At 52.6% G+C, this 16,491-nt stretch overlaps 1 protein-coding gene across 1 annotated transcript in view; it reads right to left on the bottom strand.

Moving 5' to 3' along the window:
- Window positions 1–7,109: 7,109 nt before the first annotated feature.
- Window positions 7,110–16,491, bottom strand: part of SLCO2B1 (solute carrier organic anion transporter family member 2B1) — a 58,477-nt gene continuing 49,095 nt past the window's right edge. The window contains exons 11-14 of the mRNA XM_024572754.3: window positions 12,222–12,385; window positions 10,715–10,779; window positions 10,262–10,382; window positions 7,110–8,937 (exon numbers count right to left, since the gene is read on the bottom strand). Of these exons, the coding sequence (XP_024428522.1) occupies window positions 8,760–8,937; window positions 10,262–10,382; window positions 10,715–10,779; window positions 12,222–12,385 (528 nt within the window). The 3' untranslated portion in view covers window positions 7,110–8,759. The remainder of the gene's footprint in view (window positions 8,938–10,261; window positions 10,383–10,714; window positions 10,780–12,221; window positions 12,386–16,491) is intronic.

Here is a 16,491-nt window from a genome sequence, read left to right as displayed (position 1 = left end):
AGGGAGATGTGGCGTCTGCTTTTATAAAACCTCCAGGGCAAGATGACATTGCTTTTGAGAACGTATTCATCGGTGGAGGAACATCATTCTACCTTTAACTCTACCTCAAGTGTGGTATAAGGGGGTCATGGCTCATGTCTACATGGAGCCACCAGTCTGCTGGGGAAGACATGGTCTTTCTCTAGAAAATCCTCGGTCTGGTTGAAGAAGACATGCTCTTGATTTAGGGGGAAACCTCAATTATAATCAAGGAGACAGGCAGGACAGATAATAACTTAAAATGTGCAAAATAACCAAACAAAGAGCTCAGATCTTCACACATGTAAAAATTGCAGTTATTGGTGTTAGATATTCAGTATCAATCAAGGACATTTTCCTGGTAGAGATGAAACTGAGTTGAACTTAATAAAAAGCAAGGGACTTGGGTCCTTAGATCTTAGGCCCCCTGAAAATCATGACCATACCTTCTCATTCCCTTATATCCCCTTTGGAATAAGCACAAGCTGGGCATAGAGAAGGCTCTTGTTTAATGAACAATCACCAGAAGATAGAGAGACAGCAGAGTGGGAATGGAGTAGGGATCGGGGGGAGGGTTGGTTGGGAGGGAGAGCCTGAGGCTGGTGGGGGCATGGGAGTGGAGTGATGAGAGGGACAGAAGGAGTAGCCCTGGGCATGTGCAGTTCACCGAAGCACAGCATTTAGAGCAACTCCCTCATGTTTCTGGAGTCGGTGAGGGACACTTTATTGAATCTTAGATTGTTAAAGCTAGAGACTATTAAATTATAAAATCATAGACTGTTCAGCCTCTAGAGCCACACAATCATGGAAAGTTAGAGTATTAAAATCATAGCATCTTAACAGAGCAGAATCACAGTGTGTTGAAATTATAGAACTGTTAGAATCTTAGAGCCAAAGAGCCAAAAATCCATAGTAGAGAATCTAAAAATCCAAGAAATCTCAGTGCCAAAGGGGAAAAGAAACACTATTTTATGGACTTGCTCTGTATCGCTTATGGTGCTGGGCATATTCTAGTATGCTATCCCATTTAATTCCTATTACAGGTTTTAAGCAACTCAGTCCCACCACCTACTCAATCCAGCACTTCTGACAAAGTTTTATCAAGCACAGGCTTCCACAAGCTTCTGTACAGGGGAGTAATTACCTCACCTCTGTGCACACCTCTACCCCCTGCTGAATAACAGCTGGAAAGTTCTAACTTATGTAAGTCAACTCTGTCTCCTTGTGGTGTCCCCACATTGGTCCAGTTCATGTCCTTTGAGCTACACAGAATAAGTCTAATTTCCCATTCACACGACAGCCTTTCCGATGACTAAAGGCATTCCTTATTTCTTTCTTCTTTAGGATAAGCTGGTTTGTTCATCATGTAGGTAGAAATGGGACAGCAAATCAAAGAATATTTGAGCTGGAAAGACCCTTAAGGTCATGTCGTCCAGAGACTGGCTGGCAAGGCTGTACAGCGTTGTGGTCAGAAGTCTGGGCTTTAGAGAGAGACAAACCTGTATCCAGAGAAACAGCACTAACTTGCTATGTAACCTTTGGCAAATTACCTAATATCTCAGTACCCCTCAGCTTCTTTGTCCATAAAACAAAGGGAATAGTAATATTGACATAGCAGAGTTGATGTGAGGGTTGAATGAGATAATGCAAGGGAAGCTTTTAGCAGTGTTTGGCACACAGTAAGCAGTCAATAAATATTAGCTATAATTATTAGAGGCCCAAAAGGGCAGGACTTGCTCAATATTACAGAGCAACTCAGAGGCAGAGTTAGACCAAGGACTCCTGACTCCCAGGCCAGGGCTCACTCTTGTTCCACATTTCCACTCTACCTTCCTCAGGAAAGGGAAATAACCCAGAGGGAACTGGAATATTTTGCTCACTGAATCAGAATGCAAGTAAGAGAAAATCTGGTTTAGGGTGGCTTAAACCTTTTATTTCTTTAAGAAGGGGGCCAGAGGACAGTTAGCCTGGTGATTCTACCACGTTTCTGATGACCCAGACTGTTCCCATCCTAAGCCTTGAGGGGGACTCCCCTTGTGATCGTGAAATAGCTGATGTGACACTGAACTCTGTGTTTTCCCACACAGAAAGAAAGGGCATGGGAGCAAAGAGGTCTCCTCCTCTCATGCCTCTCTCTTATCCCGGAGGGGAGCTTTCCAAGCAGACCATCTCCTTATATGTCATTGACCAAACTGAGGTCACATGTCCACTCTGAGACCACTCACTGGCAAAGGAGAAGGCATTTCCATGAATGGCTTGGATCATCCCTGTTGCTGGGCATCTTGCTACTAAAATAAGGAAGAGGGGATTGGCTGTGGGAAGGCAACCAATTGTGCCTGCCATACTCACCCTCTGCCTTCTCTCTAGATTGGCTTCCTGTTTTTTCTCCAGCCTCTGCCAGGAAGTCTTCCCTGATTTATACCCCTTTGTCCAGCACACCCTCTTCTATCATGTAATTGAGCAGTGCTCAATTCAAGTCACAGTCTACTTTGACAAGGTCTCTCATCTTTTTGTGTCCAAATCTTGTCTTCTCAATCTATCAGCACTGGAAGCCTAACAGCAGCTACTACTGAATAAGTACCTATTTTGTGCCAGGCACTGCCCTAGACACTTGTGTAGCCAGCTTCCAAATGGCTCCCAATGATCCACATCTCCTGGTATTCACACCCTTTTGTATTCGCCTCCCATGTTTTACCAAGGTTAGTCTGTATGGCCAATAGAATACATCAAAAGTGATGGTATGCCATTTCACTTTCATCTGGGTAACATACATGCCCTTTCGTGACGCATTTCATTCTAGGGGAAATTAGCCGCCACGTCACGAGCAGCCTTATGGAGAGGCTTGCATAGAAAGAAACTGAAACTTTTCACCACGGTTTGAGGATAAGCTTGGAAAAGGGTCCCGCTGCCCCAGTTGAGCCTTCTGATGACTGCAGCCCTGGCTGACACTCGACTGCAACCTCCCGAGAGACCCTGAGCCAGGATCTGCTAGTCAGTCCACTTCTGGGCTCTGGATGCTCAGAAACTATGTGAGATAATAAAAATGTGTTGTTTTAAGCTGCTAAGTTTTGGGGTAATTTTTTGCTCAGCAGTCATTAACTACTTCCTCTGGTGCCATATTATCACATTAAGTCCTCACTTCAACCCGGAAAGATAGAGTTTGTTTCTCCCATTTCTCAGATGAGAAAACCAAGGCTGAGATGAGTGTAGTGGCTTCCTGCACCTGGAAAGTGGCCAAGCTGGGATTTGCCCCATGTCTATCAGATTCCAAAGCAGAGGGAAGCTGGTTCTGTTTTTCAGCTGTGGTGTCTCCAGTTCCAGGGTGAAGGTTGAGGAATTGAGGACAGAAGGAGGTGGTCTCTTTGTCTGAGGTGTTTTCTCTCCCCTTTTCCATTTCGATCATGCTAGTTAGCAGCTATGACATCTATTGTATATAAATTATTCAGTGACAAGTTTATTAGAAAAAGCACCAGAGTTTCGAGTGACCTTAGACAAGGTCTTGCACTATTTTAGGCCTCGGTTTCTTCATGTACTACATGGGGATAATAACCCCTGTTCTGCATTCCTCACCAGGAAGCCATGAGCACCAAGCACAAAGGGATTTTGTAACATGTCAAGTGTTGTGATCCCAGAAAAGTTTGCCTTGAGTAAATAGCACCCCTTCCCCATCGCCCCTACAGTCTGCAGGGAGGTAGCCTCACACAGCCACCTTTGTACAAGTGGCCAGGGCTCCCTCTTCTCCCACCTGAGTCTAGGTTCAGAAGACTGAGAGAAATTGAGGGCTCCAACCCACTTCTTCAACGTCATCCCTCACTGTGACCTCCCTCTGAAGCCACACCACAGCTCTACTGAACTAGCGGAAGTTCCCCAAGCCTACCAGGAGCTTTCTGTGTGCTGAGCCTTTATCTGTGCGGCTGCTTCTCCCTGGACACCATTCCCAACGTGTCCTCCTGGTGTGTCACTACTCATCTTTCAAGACTCAGATGTCCCCACTTCCAGGATGCTGCTCTTGACCTGGTTCAAAGTCTCCGCCTCCTCTGGATTAGTGCACCAGGCTCCTGCCTGAACGCTTGGCCTCCAGCTTCTTTTCCACTCGAAGCCCCATGGCGCAGCCTTTCTAAAACACAAATCTTGTCATGTCACTCCCTGCTTAAAATAGCCAGCAGGAATGATCCATCAATCAATGCTTTAAGAGCCCTTCCTTGCTCTCAGGAAGATATCCAAAGCCTTCAGATGGAACTCAAGGCTTGCTCCCCGCTGGTGTCTCCAAACTCAGCTCTCTTCTCACCTGATAGCCCAGCACAGGAGATATGCCCCAGCTACATTGCTCTCATTCCGTAACTCAGACCCACCTCACTCTCTCATGCCTTCCTCTCTGCTGGTCCTGTTGTTTTCTTGCCCATTCCCATCTTCCCCCACCTGGTGACTGCCTGCCTTAGCTTGAAGGCCAGCTCTGATTTAGCCTCTTCTGGGAAGCCTTCCCTGGTGGCCCCAGGAAGAGTATGTGGCTTCTTCCTCCCTCTCCTATATGACTGCTCAAGCTTTTGTAATTGTTTGTCAGCTTGCCTGTGCATACTGGGAGTTTCCTGTATCGGACACATGGTTGTGTCCCCTTCAGGGTCAGCACAGGTGCCTGGAGCAGCCATGTAGGACTTCCGGTTGAATGAATGAATGAATGAATGAATGGTGAATGAATCCGTCTTTGAGCCAACACTCCATGGGCAGCCTCAGATTGCTGTTTTCTAGGGGAAGCCCATTTTATAGCAAAAGAGGAAGCAGAAGGAAGGGACTGCTCTGGACGGGAGAAAGGAAACCAATAAAAATGTGAATCTGGTTGAGAAAAGCTGTCCCAGGAAGACCGGGTTGGCTGAGCCCTGGCGGACAGTGGGAGAGAGGTTAGGGGGTAAGCAGAGCTGCGGCCAGGGCAGGGCAAAGGGAGTATGTCCCCCCTCAGTGGTACCTCCTCCCTCTGTCTTCACCACTGTCCCTGTCCCCATGCTCTATGCACTCCTGACATTCTTTCAGGGATCTGGGACAGAGAAGGAAACTTACAAGTGTTGATCATCAGGGGCACTGCCTGTGAGTAAGTGCGTGCTCATTATTTGGTGTTCACAACTTTTGAGAGTCAGGAAATAGGAATGACCAACCTCACTTTCCAGGTGAAGGAACTGAGATGCAGAGAAGTTAAATCATCACGAATAAGTGGTAGAGTCAAGATTTGAATTCAAATCTGACTGACCCTAAAACTCTGTTCTTTTCCCTCCAGTCCACTGGAGTTTGGAGCCAGGCTTCAGAGGGTCCCTGACCTCTGCAATCAGATGCACAATTGTGTGTGTGTGTGTGTGTGTATTTTTTATGGAGAGTCCATATCTTTTATCCTCTAAGGTGATTGTCACCCACCCCTGCCTATCCCATGGTACCTTCCTGAAGGTGGTGGCCTTTGAGCTGGGTATAGAAGGTTGGGGTGCAGTGCGGTGGGATGAAGGCCTGTGGGTAGAGGAGAGATCACGTAGGCGCATGTTAGGGGAAGGGATTCAACAGGTCTGAAGAATGCTGAGGGTGCCGTGCTTCTTGTTCCTCATCTGTTTGTGCTCCAGTCATAGCTCCTGGCCTCCAGCTCCTAAGAGGTATCTGCCTGCCCTGCAACTTGCCAGCGTGGGCCTACAGGCCAGAGGCACTCCAGGCCAAGCATCTGGGTATGCGTTCTGGTCACAGTCCTGTCTTCTGCTGGATTTTATCACCATGAGTAGAGTCTAGCAGGGAGATGTCATAGCTTCTCCTTCCAGCTCCCAAGTGCAGGGTGGGAAGACAGTGAGCACACAGGTACAATTGCCTGTGACTCCTCATTGGCCAGAGGCCGACATTAGGGAAGAGGACTGCTTCCTGGGCCCTTCCCTTTCTGCCCTTTCCTCCCTTACCTGCTCCACTCCTGGCTCGCAGCTCCATGTCTCCCATGCCCTGGGGTTTCCCTGCCCTGACCAGCCTGCGAGGGTTTAAACACAAGGACCTAATCTTCTCCTTCAAATATCAGGTCAACCCAGAGGCAGATTCAGTGTGAAGCCAATGCTGCTTGAGCATCCGGGCCTCTGCATGTGGTTATGTTGCCATGTTCTTGGGAAACTTGCAAAGGTAAGATGCTTTGACCACATGCTGATTCTTTTCACTCCAACTTCCCTCATGTCCCAACTTCCCTTTATGTGAGGGGGCTGGAGAGGCCCTGTGCACATCTGGGGTCTGGCTAAGGGGGATGAGTTGAGTTGGGGTTCAGCCTAATTTGGGTTAATTCAGACATATTTATGCGGTTCTCGGCCATCTCTGCACGGAGAGGGGTCACTGCTAGCCACCTCTATGTTCAGAACGGCTTCTAGGAATCTTCCTACCCACTGTCCAACTCACTCAGAATTGTGACATCAAGGTGTCCTATGCAGTGGCCGTCTCGTGACATGAAGTGTTTTATGCCACCTGGCCTGGGAGCATGTGGACAATGGAGGAGAAACGAGAGAAACAGGCTTGAAATGTACAGAAACAGAAGCCAGTCTGTGGAAAATCCTTCCAATTGTTGGGGGGAAATGTCCTTTAGAGGTGCGCATAGCAGTTGGTAAAAACTGTGATATTTTTCTAAAGTGTGTGATATAGTTGTTTTGACTTCTTTTCTCACTCTCGATAAATATTCACTTCCTTACCTCATTCTGTATTTTTTTTCTTAGAGGGCTCTCCAAATTCTATAAGCTTCAGTTCCCAGAAAATCTGGACCTAACCCTGGTGATGCCTTTATTTCCTGTGTGATCCTGGGCAAGTTACTTAGCCTATCTGAACTGTTTCCTCTTTGGTGAAACCTAAATGACAGTTCGGGCAGGTGAGGACTCAGAAAGTCTCATGCCCTCATTCCAGTGCTGAAACCATCCCTGGCGGAAGTGGCCCAGCCTCATGGAAATGAGGCCAGAATATACGGGTAGAGGAAGATGTAATATATGAGAAATAATGGTGAGCAGTGAATCCAGTAAACCTGAAATCCAAATAATTGGAAATAATGTGGTTGTTGGAAATTCTAATGCAGCCTGTAAGAAAGGATTTTTGTAATAGGAGAGACATTCTGCAAGACCAAATTTAATAACAAGTTGTATCTATAATTCCAGATTATTTCCTCCAAACCTGGGAAACAGGGAAGGAGAAGGAATATAAACATACAAAGTCCTTCATCTTGTTGAGGACTGGAATTCTTGGCGTTGATAAATGCAGGCTCAGATGCGTGTTAAACATTGAAAGGTATCAAAAATAGTGGGAAAAAAGCGGGAATTAGAACATCTGCCCTTCCCTCCTCTTTCACGTGACTGGGCCTCAAGGCCTGCTGCTGGGAGCACTCAGGGGGCCCCAGCCGTTTGCGCCCCCTATGGCCTCAGCTTCCCCCTGGCCGTCAGCACATGGCTGAACACAGGGCATGGGAAGCAGCTGCTGATGGCTCCCTGCCTCCCGCCTCTGGAGCAGCAGGCCCCAGCCAGGTCAGAGAGCTGAGAGCAACAGAACGGGCCAGGAACAGATAGGGGAGATAACCAGGCCTGGCCAGAACATCAGACAAGGCCTGACGTGCACAGGCCTGTCTTGCTCAGACCCAAGCATTCCACAGACTGACCAGTTCAACAGAGCTGGGGGTGACTGCTCCCAGCATTACTGGCCTGGGCAGGACAAAGAGCAGGTCCTATACCAACCCAGGCATCACAGAGGAGCAGACGTTACCCCCAAAACTTGGGTATCACAGAACCAGACATTATCTACATAGCCCCGGGTGACCCAGATTGAAGCACCCAGGAGGAAACGGTGAAATTAGGATTCTAGTTACAAAAGTCACAGTGACTTAGGTGGGGGTCAAGGTCAAATGTGTGAAGTCTCGGCAATGCATAGAGTACCAGTGTGTGCGGGGTGCGTTTGGTCTTCCAAGTTGGAAAACGCCCAAGTCAGGGGCCTGGGTCCCCCTCTCCACTGGAGTCCCTCGCCCAGACTGTGGCTCCCTGAGGGCAAGGTTTGGGACTTCCTGAGTCCAAGAGCGAGTCTCCCCACTGAGCTAAGACCGTGTGGGGCCCTCACACCAGATTTCCTCAAGGCCCTGCTCCGCCTCGATGTCCTGAGGGTGAGGCCACCTCCATCCCCAGTGGAGCTCCCCTCAGAGCTCAGGTCTCTGCCTCCAGGGGGCGCCAAATGGACACTTCTTGACAGAGGCTGTCCCAGCCCCAACTGCAGGCTGAGTTGGCTGGGGAGGAGACGTGAGTGCATCCTGACTGCACAGATGGCCACAGCTGGAAGGGGCCTGAAAGCTGGTTAAGTCCACGTCCACCTGGCAGAGGTGGTGGCTGAGGCTCAGAGAGGACACTCCAGGCAAGTGGCAGAGCAGGGTAGGATCTGGTACGCAGGGCAGCCTGGCTTACTAGTGTCCACTTTGATACCCTAGGGCCCCAGGGGGAAAGATACGCAGTCCCTCTGCCCAGGAAGGCCTGGTTTCGGGTCAGGAGGGGAGACCCTCTCGCTTCAGAAGTGGTCAACACGCAAAGCCCCAAGTAACTCCTTGGTTCAGATGAGCAAACAGAGACCCAGAGAGGGTCAGCGACTTGCCCGAAGTCACACAGCAAGTTAGTGGAGGAGTCAGAATTGAAAAACAAGGCTCCTGACAACCAATCTCAAGGCTAAGGGCCCAGAGGAGGTACTTGCTGTGGCTGCCTCTCTTGGCCAGGGTGGGGCCCTGGGACAGCTCACACTCTGAATTCTTCAGGCTTCTTCTCTGGTCCCGACACTAACAACTGCTGCGGTGGGTCAGGGCATGCCACCACCTTGGTCCCCTCTTCTTTGTCCTGCTGCCTTAGGATAGCCAAAATCAAGGCGAAGCAAACCAGGGAGCCCGTCTTGAAGAAGAACTGGAGTCCAATGAACCTGGGAAAGAGCAAGGGACCCTTGGGCTCAAGACCTGCCCAGCTAGGGCTTGGATGTCTTTGGGCTGGGGGCAGAATGGGGTCAGCAGTCACCACACACTGTCAAGCCAGAGACACTGAAGCCCTGAGGGGAGGAGAGGCCTCTGGCCCCAGATCAGTGGACTCTGCGTCACCATAGCCTCGGTCGGGGAGGTGAGAGAGCCCCTGGAGTTGGACCGGGGCGACCCTTCCCTGGAAGAGGGGGACACACTGTGCAGGAGGAGCCCTGGGTGAGGAGCAGAAGCCTGGGCATCCTTCCTGCCCTGTGCCTGACGGTCTTGTGGCCTGGGCCAGCCCCGCCTCTCTCGAGGTCCCCTGAGGGCTCGGGGGCCTACGATTGCAACTTTGGATTGCACCCCCCCTGCCAAAGGAAAAAGAGGGTTCATTCTCCCCTGTTTGTCCGACTCAGAGATTTTCAACCAGTGTGCTGCAAGAATTTTCAAAACAGGCAATACGTGACTAATTAGTCAGGGGCACGGACTTCTTTTTCCTTAGCTTGTCAGCTAAAAAAGTGGCCACAGCCGTCACAATAGCCATCTGATGGGAATGAATCACAGTTATACCTTTTTTTTTTTGGTCAGGTTGCCAAAAAATATATTTTGTGGTGTGCTGCAAAATTTTAGTAATTCGTTTATGTGCCGTGAGATGAAAAAGGTTGAAAATCACTGGTCTGACTCACTGCGTCTCCCGTTTAACTCCTCTTGCTCCCCCCAGGTCGTCCCTGGACAATCCTGGCCCACAGGAACCACGCCCCCCTCAGAGCTGCACGTGACCAGCTCCATGCTTCCAGCCCAGCTAGCAAGTCCCCTCAAACCCCCAACCCATCCCAGGGCCAGCAGCCTCCCTGCCTTCGGGTTCCTATGCGCTTCCCATTGTACAGGTGGGAAGACTGAGCCCAGAAAAGGCAGGTCTCACAAAGAGGGAGAAAGAGCTGGGCCTGGATCACAGGCCTCCAGTGTTGTAGATGGGGCCTTCTTCCTACCTCACCCCAATTTCCTGTCTCTCTCACTGCCGGGCTGCTCCCCTGGCTCTCCCCACACTCAGCCGTGATGATGTACTTCCTGCACAGACTGTCATCAGACAGCTTGGGTTCGAGGCCCAGCTTCTCCAGTTATCAGCTGTGTCTTTGAGCCACATGAACTCCCAACTCTTCCATCAGCTCAGCACTGGATACAGTGCCTGTCACCAGCGGGACTTCCTCTCCCAGCTGGTGTCCTGCCCGGGACCCCTCCAGGACTTCCAGCACCCTGCCCACAGCCCCCTGGCAGCCCCGCTGCATATCTCACCGGTTTCGGAGCAGGTCATGGTCATAGTAGCGGCAGACGGCCCGACGCCCACAACTCCGCGCCCAGTGCACGCAGGTGGTGTCGATGGCGCTGCCGTGGATCACAGGGCTGGGCATCCAGGCTGGAGGAGGACAGGATACAGTGGGTCTGGCATTCCCACACCCCCACCCCCTCACTCCCTGGCATACACAACCCCTTGGGGGCTCTGGGCCACTGGAGAACTCTTGGCCCCTGTCTGTGGCCCTCAAGCCCAACCCTCACCCCTGTATCAGAGGCCGCCTCCCTGAGGGGCTGTCTAGCTGCTCACATACCCACTTCCAGTACCTGGGTCGGACCTGCCTCCCCATGGGCCTGTGAACCCCAAGGTTGGGACCTGGGTCCCACTCAGCCTGGCGCCCCCAGGCCCGGCTCACAGCGGGTGTCTGGACCCGTGGTCCCCAGCAGGCTCTTTACCCAAAACTCTCAGGAGCATGAACTGGATTCCCACGGCCAAAGTCTTGTCTTCTTTCTTCACTCCCCTAACAAGCAGGAACACGGGTGGCATGAGGATTGAGGGGGCTCCAGCCCCCAAGGGCCTCCCCCCAGCCCCTTCTCTCCCACCGCCCGCCAGCCTTCCCCCAGCCTCAAGCTCCTTGAATGGGATGGGGCCAGGGCCTCAGGCTCCACACTCCATTCCAATCAGCCTGTAGAGCCGGGTCCCCGTGTACCAGGCACAGCCACTGACCGCCAGGGCCGTGTGCTGAGCTCCCCGTGCTCCTGGTCACAGATGCCTCCCCTCCCTCCCCACGCCCCGGCTCCACCAGCGTCTCCCCTTCCTCCTATACTTGACAAAGCCTGGAGCTGGACACCAGACGGGCCTCATCCACTGTGATGCCACAGCTCCGGAGCCCCTGACAACCATTGGCTCCTCTCCTAGGCGACGCCGGTGGCTGGCGTTTGTGGAACGCTGACTATGGGCTCAGTCATTCTCTGCTGCAGCCCCCACCCTGCCCCCATGAAGTGGGTATATCATTAGCCCCATTTTACCAATTAGGAGACGGACAGATTCTTGGACAGGTTAAGTGACTTGGCCAAGATCCCACAACTGTGGGCGGTCGGGAGCTAGAGTCTGTGCAGAGTATTGCCTGCCTTCGCGCCCCTTAAGCTGGCCGCCTGGGGGGCACCTGCTGGCTCTGCTGTCTCTCTCGTGGCCAGACTGTTGCATGGATCTACTTGTCTTCTAGTATTTGTAAGGGGCTCCGTCCCCATTCTAATTTTCTAGAAAACAGGGAATAAAATAATCCCAGCATAATGAAAAATGGGAATTATCCCTTCTATGAGGTCCCCTTATTCAGCCCCCACCCTGAGAGCTGCTGACTTTGGCCTCAGATGACAATTTGTTGGTCCCAGCAGGCGCCCTCAGGATGATAGCCAGAAAGATCTTGGCTATTGCTCAGCCAAGAAGCAGTGCTCAGCATGGGCTGGGTCCACAGTGGGCACTTAATAAGTGCTTGTTGGCTAGAAGTGGCAATCACGTCAGGGACGACACTGATAGGATTTGGTTTTCTGAATGAGCCTCTTGCGCCGATGCAGACAGATAGGGTGGGGGCTGGGAGTCAGGTGACCCTGTGTCTGGGAGGAAAGGGCAAGGCCTTAGGTGCAGCCTCCCCTCCCTGGGACCAGTAAGGGCCTGGGCTCTGGGCCCCAGCACCAGCACGTTCCCCTTGCTACCTGACATTTGCTACGTGACCTGGGGTTAGCTCCTGACTTGCTCTGAGCCTCAGTTTTCTTATCTGTACGGTGGGAGAAAACTTCATCTCCGCAGCCTGTCGTGAGGGTGAGGCAGGACAGTGAGAGCCTGGGCTGTTTTGGGGCGCACCCATAACCCTCCTTCTTCAAAGCCCTCCCTCAGGACCCCTTGCCCGGCCTGTGGCTAAGGGCCTCTTGGTGTCCCCCAGCTCTGGTCCGCCCCTGCTCTCACCTCAGGATGAGCATGAAGGAGGGCGTGTGGGTGAGACAGGCCAGGGCTGCACTCAGGCCGGTCAGGAGCATGAAGGGCAGCACCAGGTGGCTGCAGGCTGAGTCGCAGGAGCCCGCGGACACTGGGCCACCCCCCACCACGCAGCTGCAGTTGGTGTAGAGAACCTGGGGTGGAAGAGGGGAAAAGAGCCTTCAGGAACCTCCAGGGGCAAGCAGCTAGCCAAGGGCCTGGCACGCCAGGAGGCTGGTGAGAGACCCGAGGGCACCAACTGGCTGAGTCAGAGGTGACAGGAGGACTTCTGACCCCCTGGCTGAGTCAGGGTGACTGAGCATCCAGGTAGGTGCCTGGACTCAGGCTGTCTGCACCCAAACAGGCTGGGCCTCGCTGAGGCTGTGGGGAGAGAAGTGGAAAGGAGAGAAGAGGTGGGCAGAGGAGCATCACTCCAACACTGCACACATACACACTCACACATTTACACATACACGGGCGCACACATATGTACACATTTGTACATACACCACACACATACACCGCCAACAGTCACAAACATTTACACATGTGTGCTCACACATTTACATGTACATGCTCACAGACACCACATTCATGCACACTCAGATGTTTACACCGACATGCTCACACAGACACCATATACACATGTACATTCAGATACACACCACACACCATAGGCACACATACGCACACCATACAGAGTGAGGCAAAGGTACGTTTACGGTAGTTTGTATGGAGTACAATTATTGATAAATAAAAATACAAGAACAGACTCTGTTTTGTATACTCTGAACTCTAAACCTACTTTTGCCCTACCCTGTGTACACATACACACTCACACAGAAACACACCAGACACACCACACACTCACACACGCTCACACCCACACACCACGACACATACACTGCACTCACACACACACACACACACACACAAACTCATTCTTTTACCCGGTGATGTCAGATGTTCCAAATTCCTGACCATATGTGCAAAGAATCAAAACAAGGAAGAGTTTTGGGGAAGCAACTCAGATTTTTCAGCTGCGTTCCCCACTTCCCGCTTCACTGAGGCCTTCCAGGGTGTCAGGCTCCACAGTGGACCCTCGAGGAGAGACGGAAGCGCAGGATGGAGAGAGGCAGTCCGCGCTGCGGGAGGCCTGGTTCGGCAGGTGAGGGACACGGAAGGCTTTACTGGAGGGGCCTGTTGGACTTGGCTCTCGAGGAAGGAGGACGAGTTTGCCCAGAGGAAGAGTGGGATGAGCAGAGGGAGGGACAAATGTAAAATCTCAGGGTAACGTACAACTCTTCCCCTCCGCCTGGAGGCGGAGTGCAGGAGTGCGCACAGCAGAGGGCAGCAGGGGGGGCTCGAGGGTGCGCCGGGGTGACGTGGAGAGACAGGAGCCTGGACTGCTGTTGCCAGAGACACAGCGGACCAGGTGCCCTGCCAATTATCCTGCTGGCAACAACTTAACATCCTGGACGAGGTACTGGACGTATGGCCCTGGGTGCACCCACAAGCTGGCAGAGAGTAAAAAATGCTGAGCACTCAGGCCGGGGCGCAGGAGGATGAGCAGACTCCTGAAACCAGCTTCGGCCCGAGAATCTTGTGCAATGGAGTGTAGCCTTCTGAGGTTTGGGGGCTTCCGGGTCAGAGGACGAGTCCAGGCCCTCCCTCCCGCCGAGGTGAAAAATCTTAACAGGAGGCTCCGAGAAAACTGGGACCCCTTGAAGGGCTGAAGTATGAACGAAAGCTGACCTCTTTCCAAACTGCCAGGAAATGCCCCAGGCCAGCTGAGGGTGTGTTTGATTGCATGCCCACCCTCCAGGTGGCCTGGGGGACCTCTAGCCTAAGACTCTGGCAGCAGTGGTCTAGAGACTGACAGTGCCCGCAGGTGCCCCACACCAGCGCGTCCAAGCCAGGAAGCCCCGCGCTCTCTTTTTCTTTTTAAGGATTGTATTTATTTTTAGAGAGAGGGGAAGGGAGGGAGAAAGAGAGGGAGAGAAACATCAGTGTGTGGTTGCCTGTCATGTACCCACTACTGGGGACCAGGCCCGCAACTCAGGCATATGCCCTGACTGGGAATCGAACCAGTGACCCTTTGATTTGCAGGCTGGCACTCAGTCCAGAGCCACACCAGCCAGAGAAGATTTTTCTTTTGTTCCCCATATATCAGTTTCCTGACCAGTGTGCCCCAGGGACCCCGGGCTTCAGCTGGGAGTCAGGTGTGCAGGGATTGATCCCAGTGTGGCATGGCTGGCTGGCTGGCCGGGGGCATCTGGAACCCTCTGGGCCTCTCACTTCCAGTCCTGGCAGCCTCGGATACTGCCCAAAGTGAAAAGGGTCGGGAAGCCCTGAGTGGACTGCTGGGAGCCTCGGGAAGATTCTAAGCCTGGGAGAGAAAGGACATGATAGATCAAATCTGCTCTGGCAGCTGCAAGGGGAGTGGGATGGAGAAAAGGGTACTGGTTTGAGACAGAGAGCAAGGCCACCTAGGATCCAGCCTTGGGTGGGCGGGCGCTCTTTCCCGCTCTTCCCACTGCTCTGCCGAGCTCCTGCGCGTGACAAGGCTGCGGCGCCAGGGCTGTGTATGTGACGTCCTGAGCACGCAGCATTTGGATCGTCACCTGCAGGCTGAGCGACTCACTGGGTTGCAGATACACTAGAGGAACGGAAGGTGGAGAAATGAGCCAGGGCAAGGTTGCTGGAAGAGAAATGCCCTGCCTGTTCCTTTTCTGGGAGGCTAGGATGGACACAAAAGCTAGGCCTTTCTCTGGAGGATTTTCCCTGGTCTGATTCTATGGCAGGAAGTTCTTCCTGTGAATGTTTTCAACTTCTCCATCTGCCTCTGCTTCAGCCCTACCCCCTGAGCCCTAGATCCTGCCAGCCACCTACCTTTCCCCATCTTTCCCCTGGTCACTTACTCATTCATAAAAGGTTACTTAGCACAGCTGTGCTGGACACAGACCCACTCATCCCTGGGCCCAGGAGCTCGCAGTCGGCCAAGGAGACAGGCTCACCGAGAGACATTTCTAGGCCAGAGTGAGAGTTCCTGAGTGCTGAGCAGGGCTCAGCTGCACCCTCCTCCAAGTACTATACCCCAAAAAACAACCTCTGAGGATGCTCCGGAAAGGGGGCAGGGCTGGGAGTTCAGAGCTCAGGGTTCTAGTCCCAGCTCTGGCATTAAGACTCTGGGCAGTGCCTGGTCCTTCCTCCGGCCTCCATTTCCCATCCGTATAATGGGCAGAAACAGGAGTAGCCATTCCTGAGGGCTTAAAACTCCCTGGGCACTAAGTGTTTTTCATGGATTATGTCACATGGCTCTTCACTCACCATTTAATGACGTCGTCTGGGGAAAGCATTTAGCACAGTGCCCAGCAGGTAGTAGGCACTCACTACCATTACCTCCATTTCACAGACCAGGAGGCGGACACAGACTAATTTGCCTGAGGTAACAGAGCCGGTTAGGGGCAGAACCAGGATTTGCGATTTGAGCCATGGCCGGGCCTCAGTGCTAAGGAGCCCATGTGCACAGGAGTTCACTGTCCCCTGGAGGATTCTGCCTCAGACACTGGGGCCTGGAGGCTTCTGGAATGGTCTGAGGGAGGTCAAACCAGGTGAGGACAGTGAGTGATAGGAGGCTCCGAAGGCTGGATAGCAATTATTTGAATGTAAACAGTTTACACAGCCCAGGTGCCGCCTGGCTGACTTCTGAAGCACAAGCAGCCAGGTGCTTGGCTCTGCAGCAGCCAGTGGGGACCAGGCCTCTCCCTGGAGGAGCTACAGGCTCAGATGCGGATGCCAAGTAGGACACAGCAGCAGGTGGGGGACTCTGGAGAGAGGGAGGTGTTGTCATAACAACAGGCCTGACACTGCAACCCCCCACACACATGCTTTACAACCTGGGGGCTGGGTACTGTCCCCATTTGTCACTCAGTGGGACTGAGGAGACAGGGGAGGAGGAGCCCGCCTGCCTCGGTGGCCTCTCTAATGTTCACACAGAATCCAGGACTGCTGGCGACGCTGTCCCCTTCCCCACCCCGAGAGTTCCTGGAGGTCAGGGCCCCTGGCTCTGGGTCCCAGGCCCAGAGGATGGCCGACTGAATGGGCTCCCTGTGCAGCCTCCCCTCTGGTCCCCCGTCTCCTAGCCTGCACTCTGCTCACCTTCCTCCACACCATGGCCTCCGCGTGATCAAACCCAGGTCTGACTCTGTCACTCCCCTACATAAAAGTCATCCAAGGCTCTCCATGCTCTCTGCATAAA

Source organism: Desmodus rotundus, chromosome 5 (assembly GCF_022682495.2).
Source record: "Desmodus rotundus isolate HL8 chromosome 5, HLdesRot8A.1, whole genome shotgun sequence".
NCBI classification, from domain to species: domain Eukaryota; kingdom Metazoa; phylum Chordata; class Mammalia; order Chiroptera; family Phyllostomidae; genus Desmodus; species Desmodus rotundus.
The sequence above is the reverse complement of the archived record's forward strand: the minus strand, read 5'-3'. Positions and strand labels throughout refer to the sequence as shown.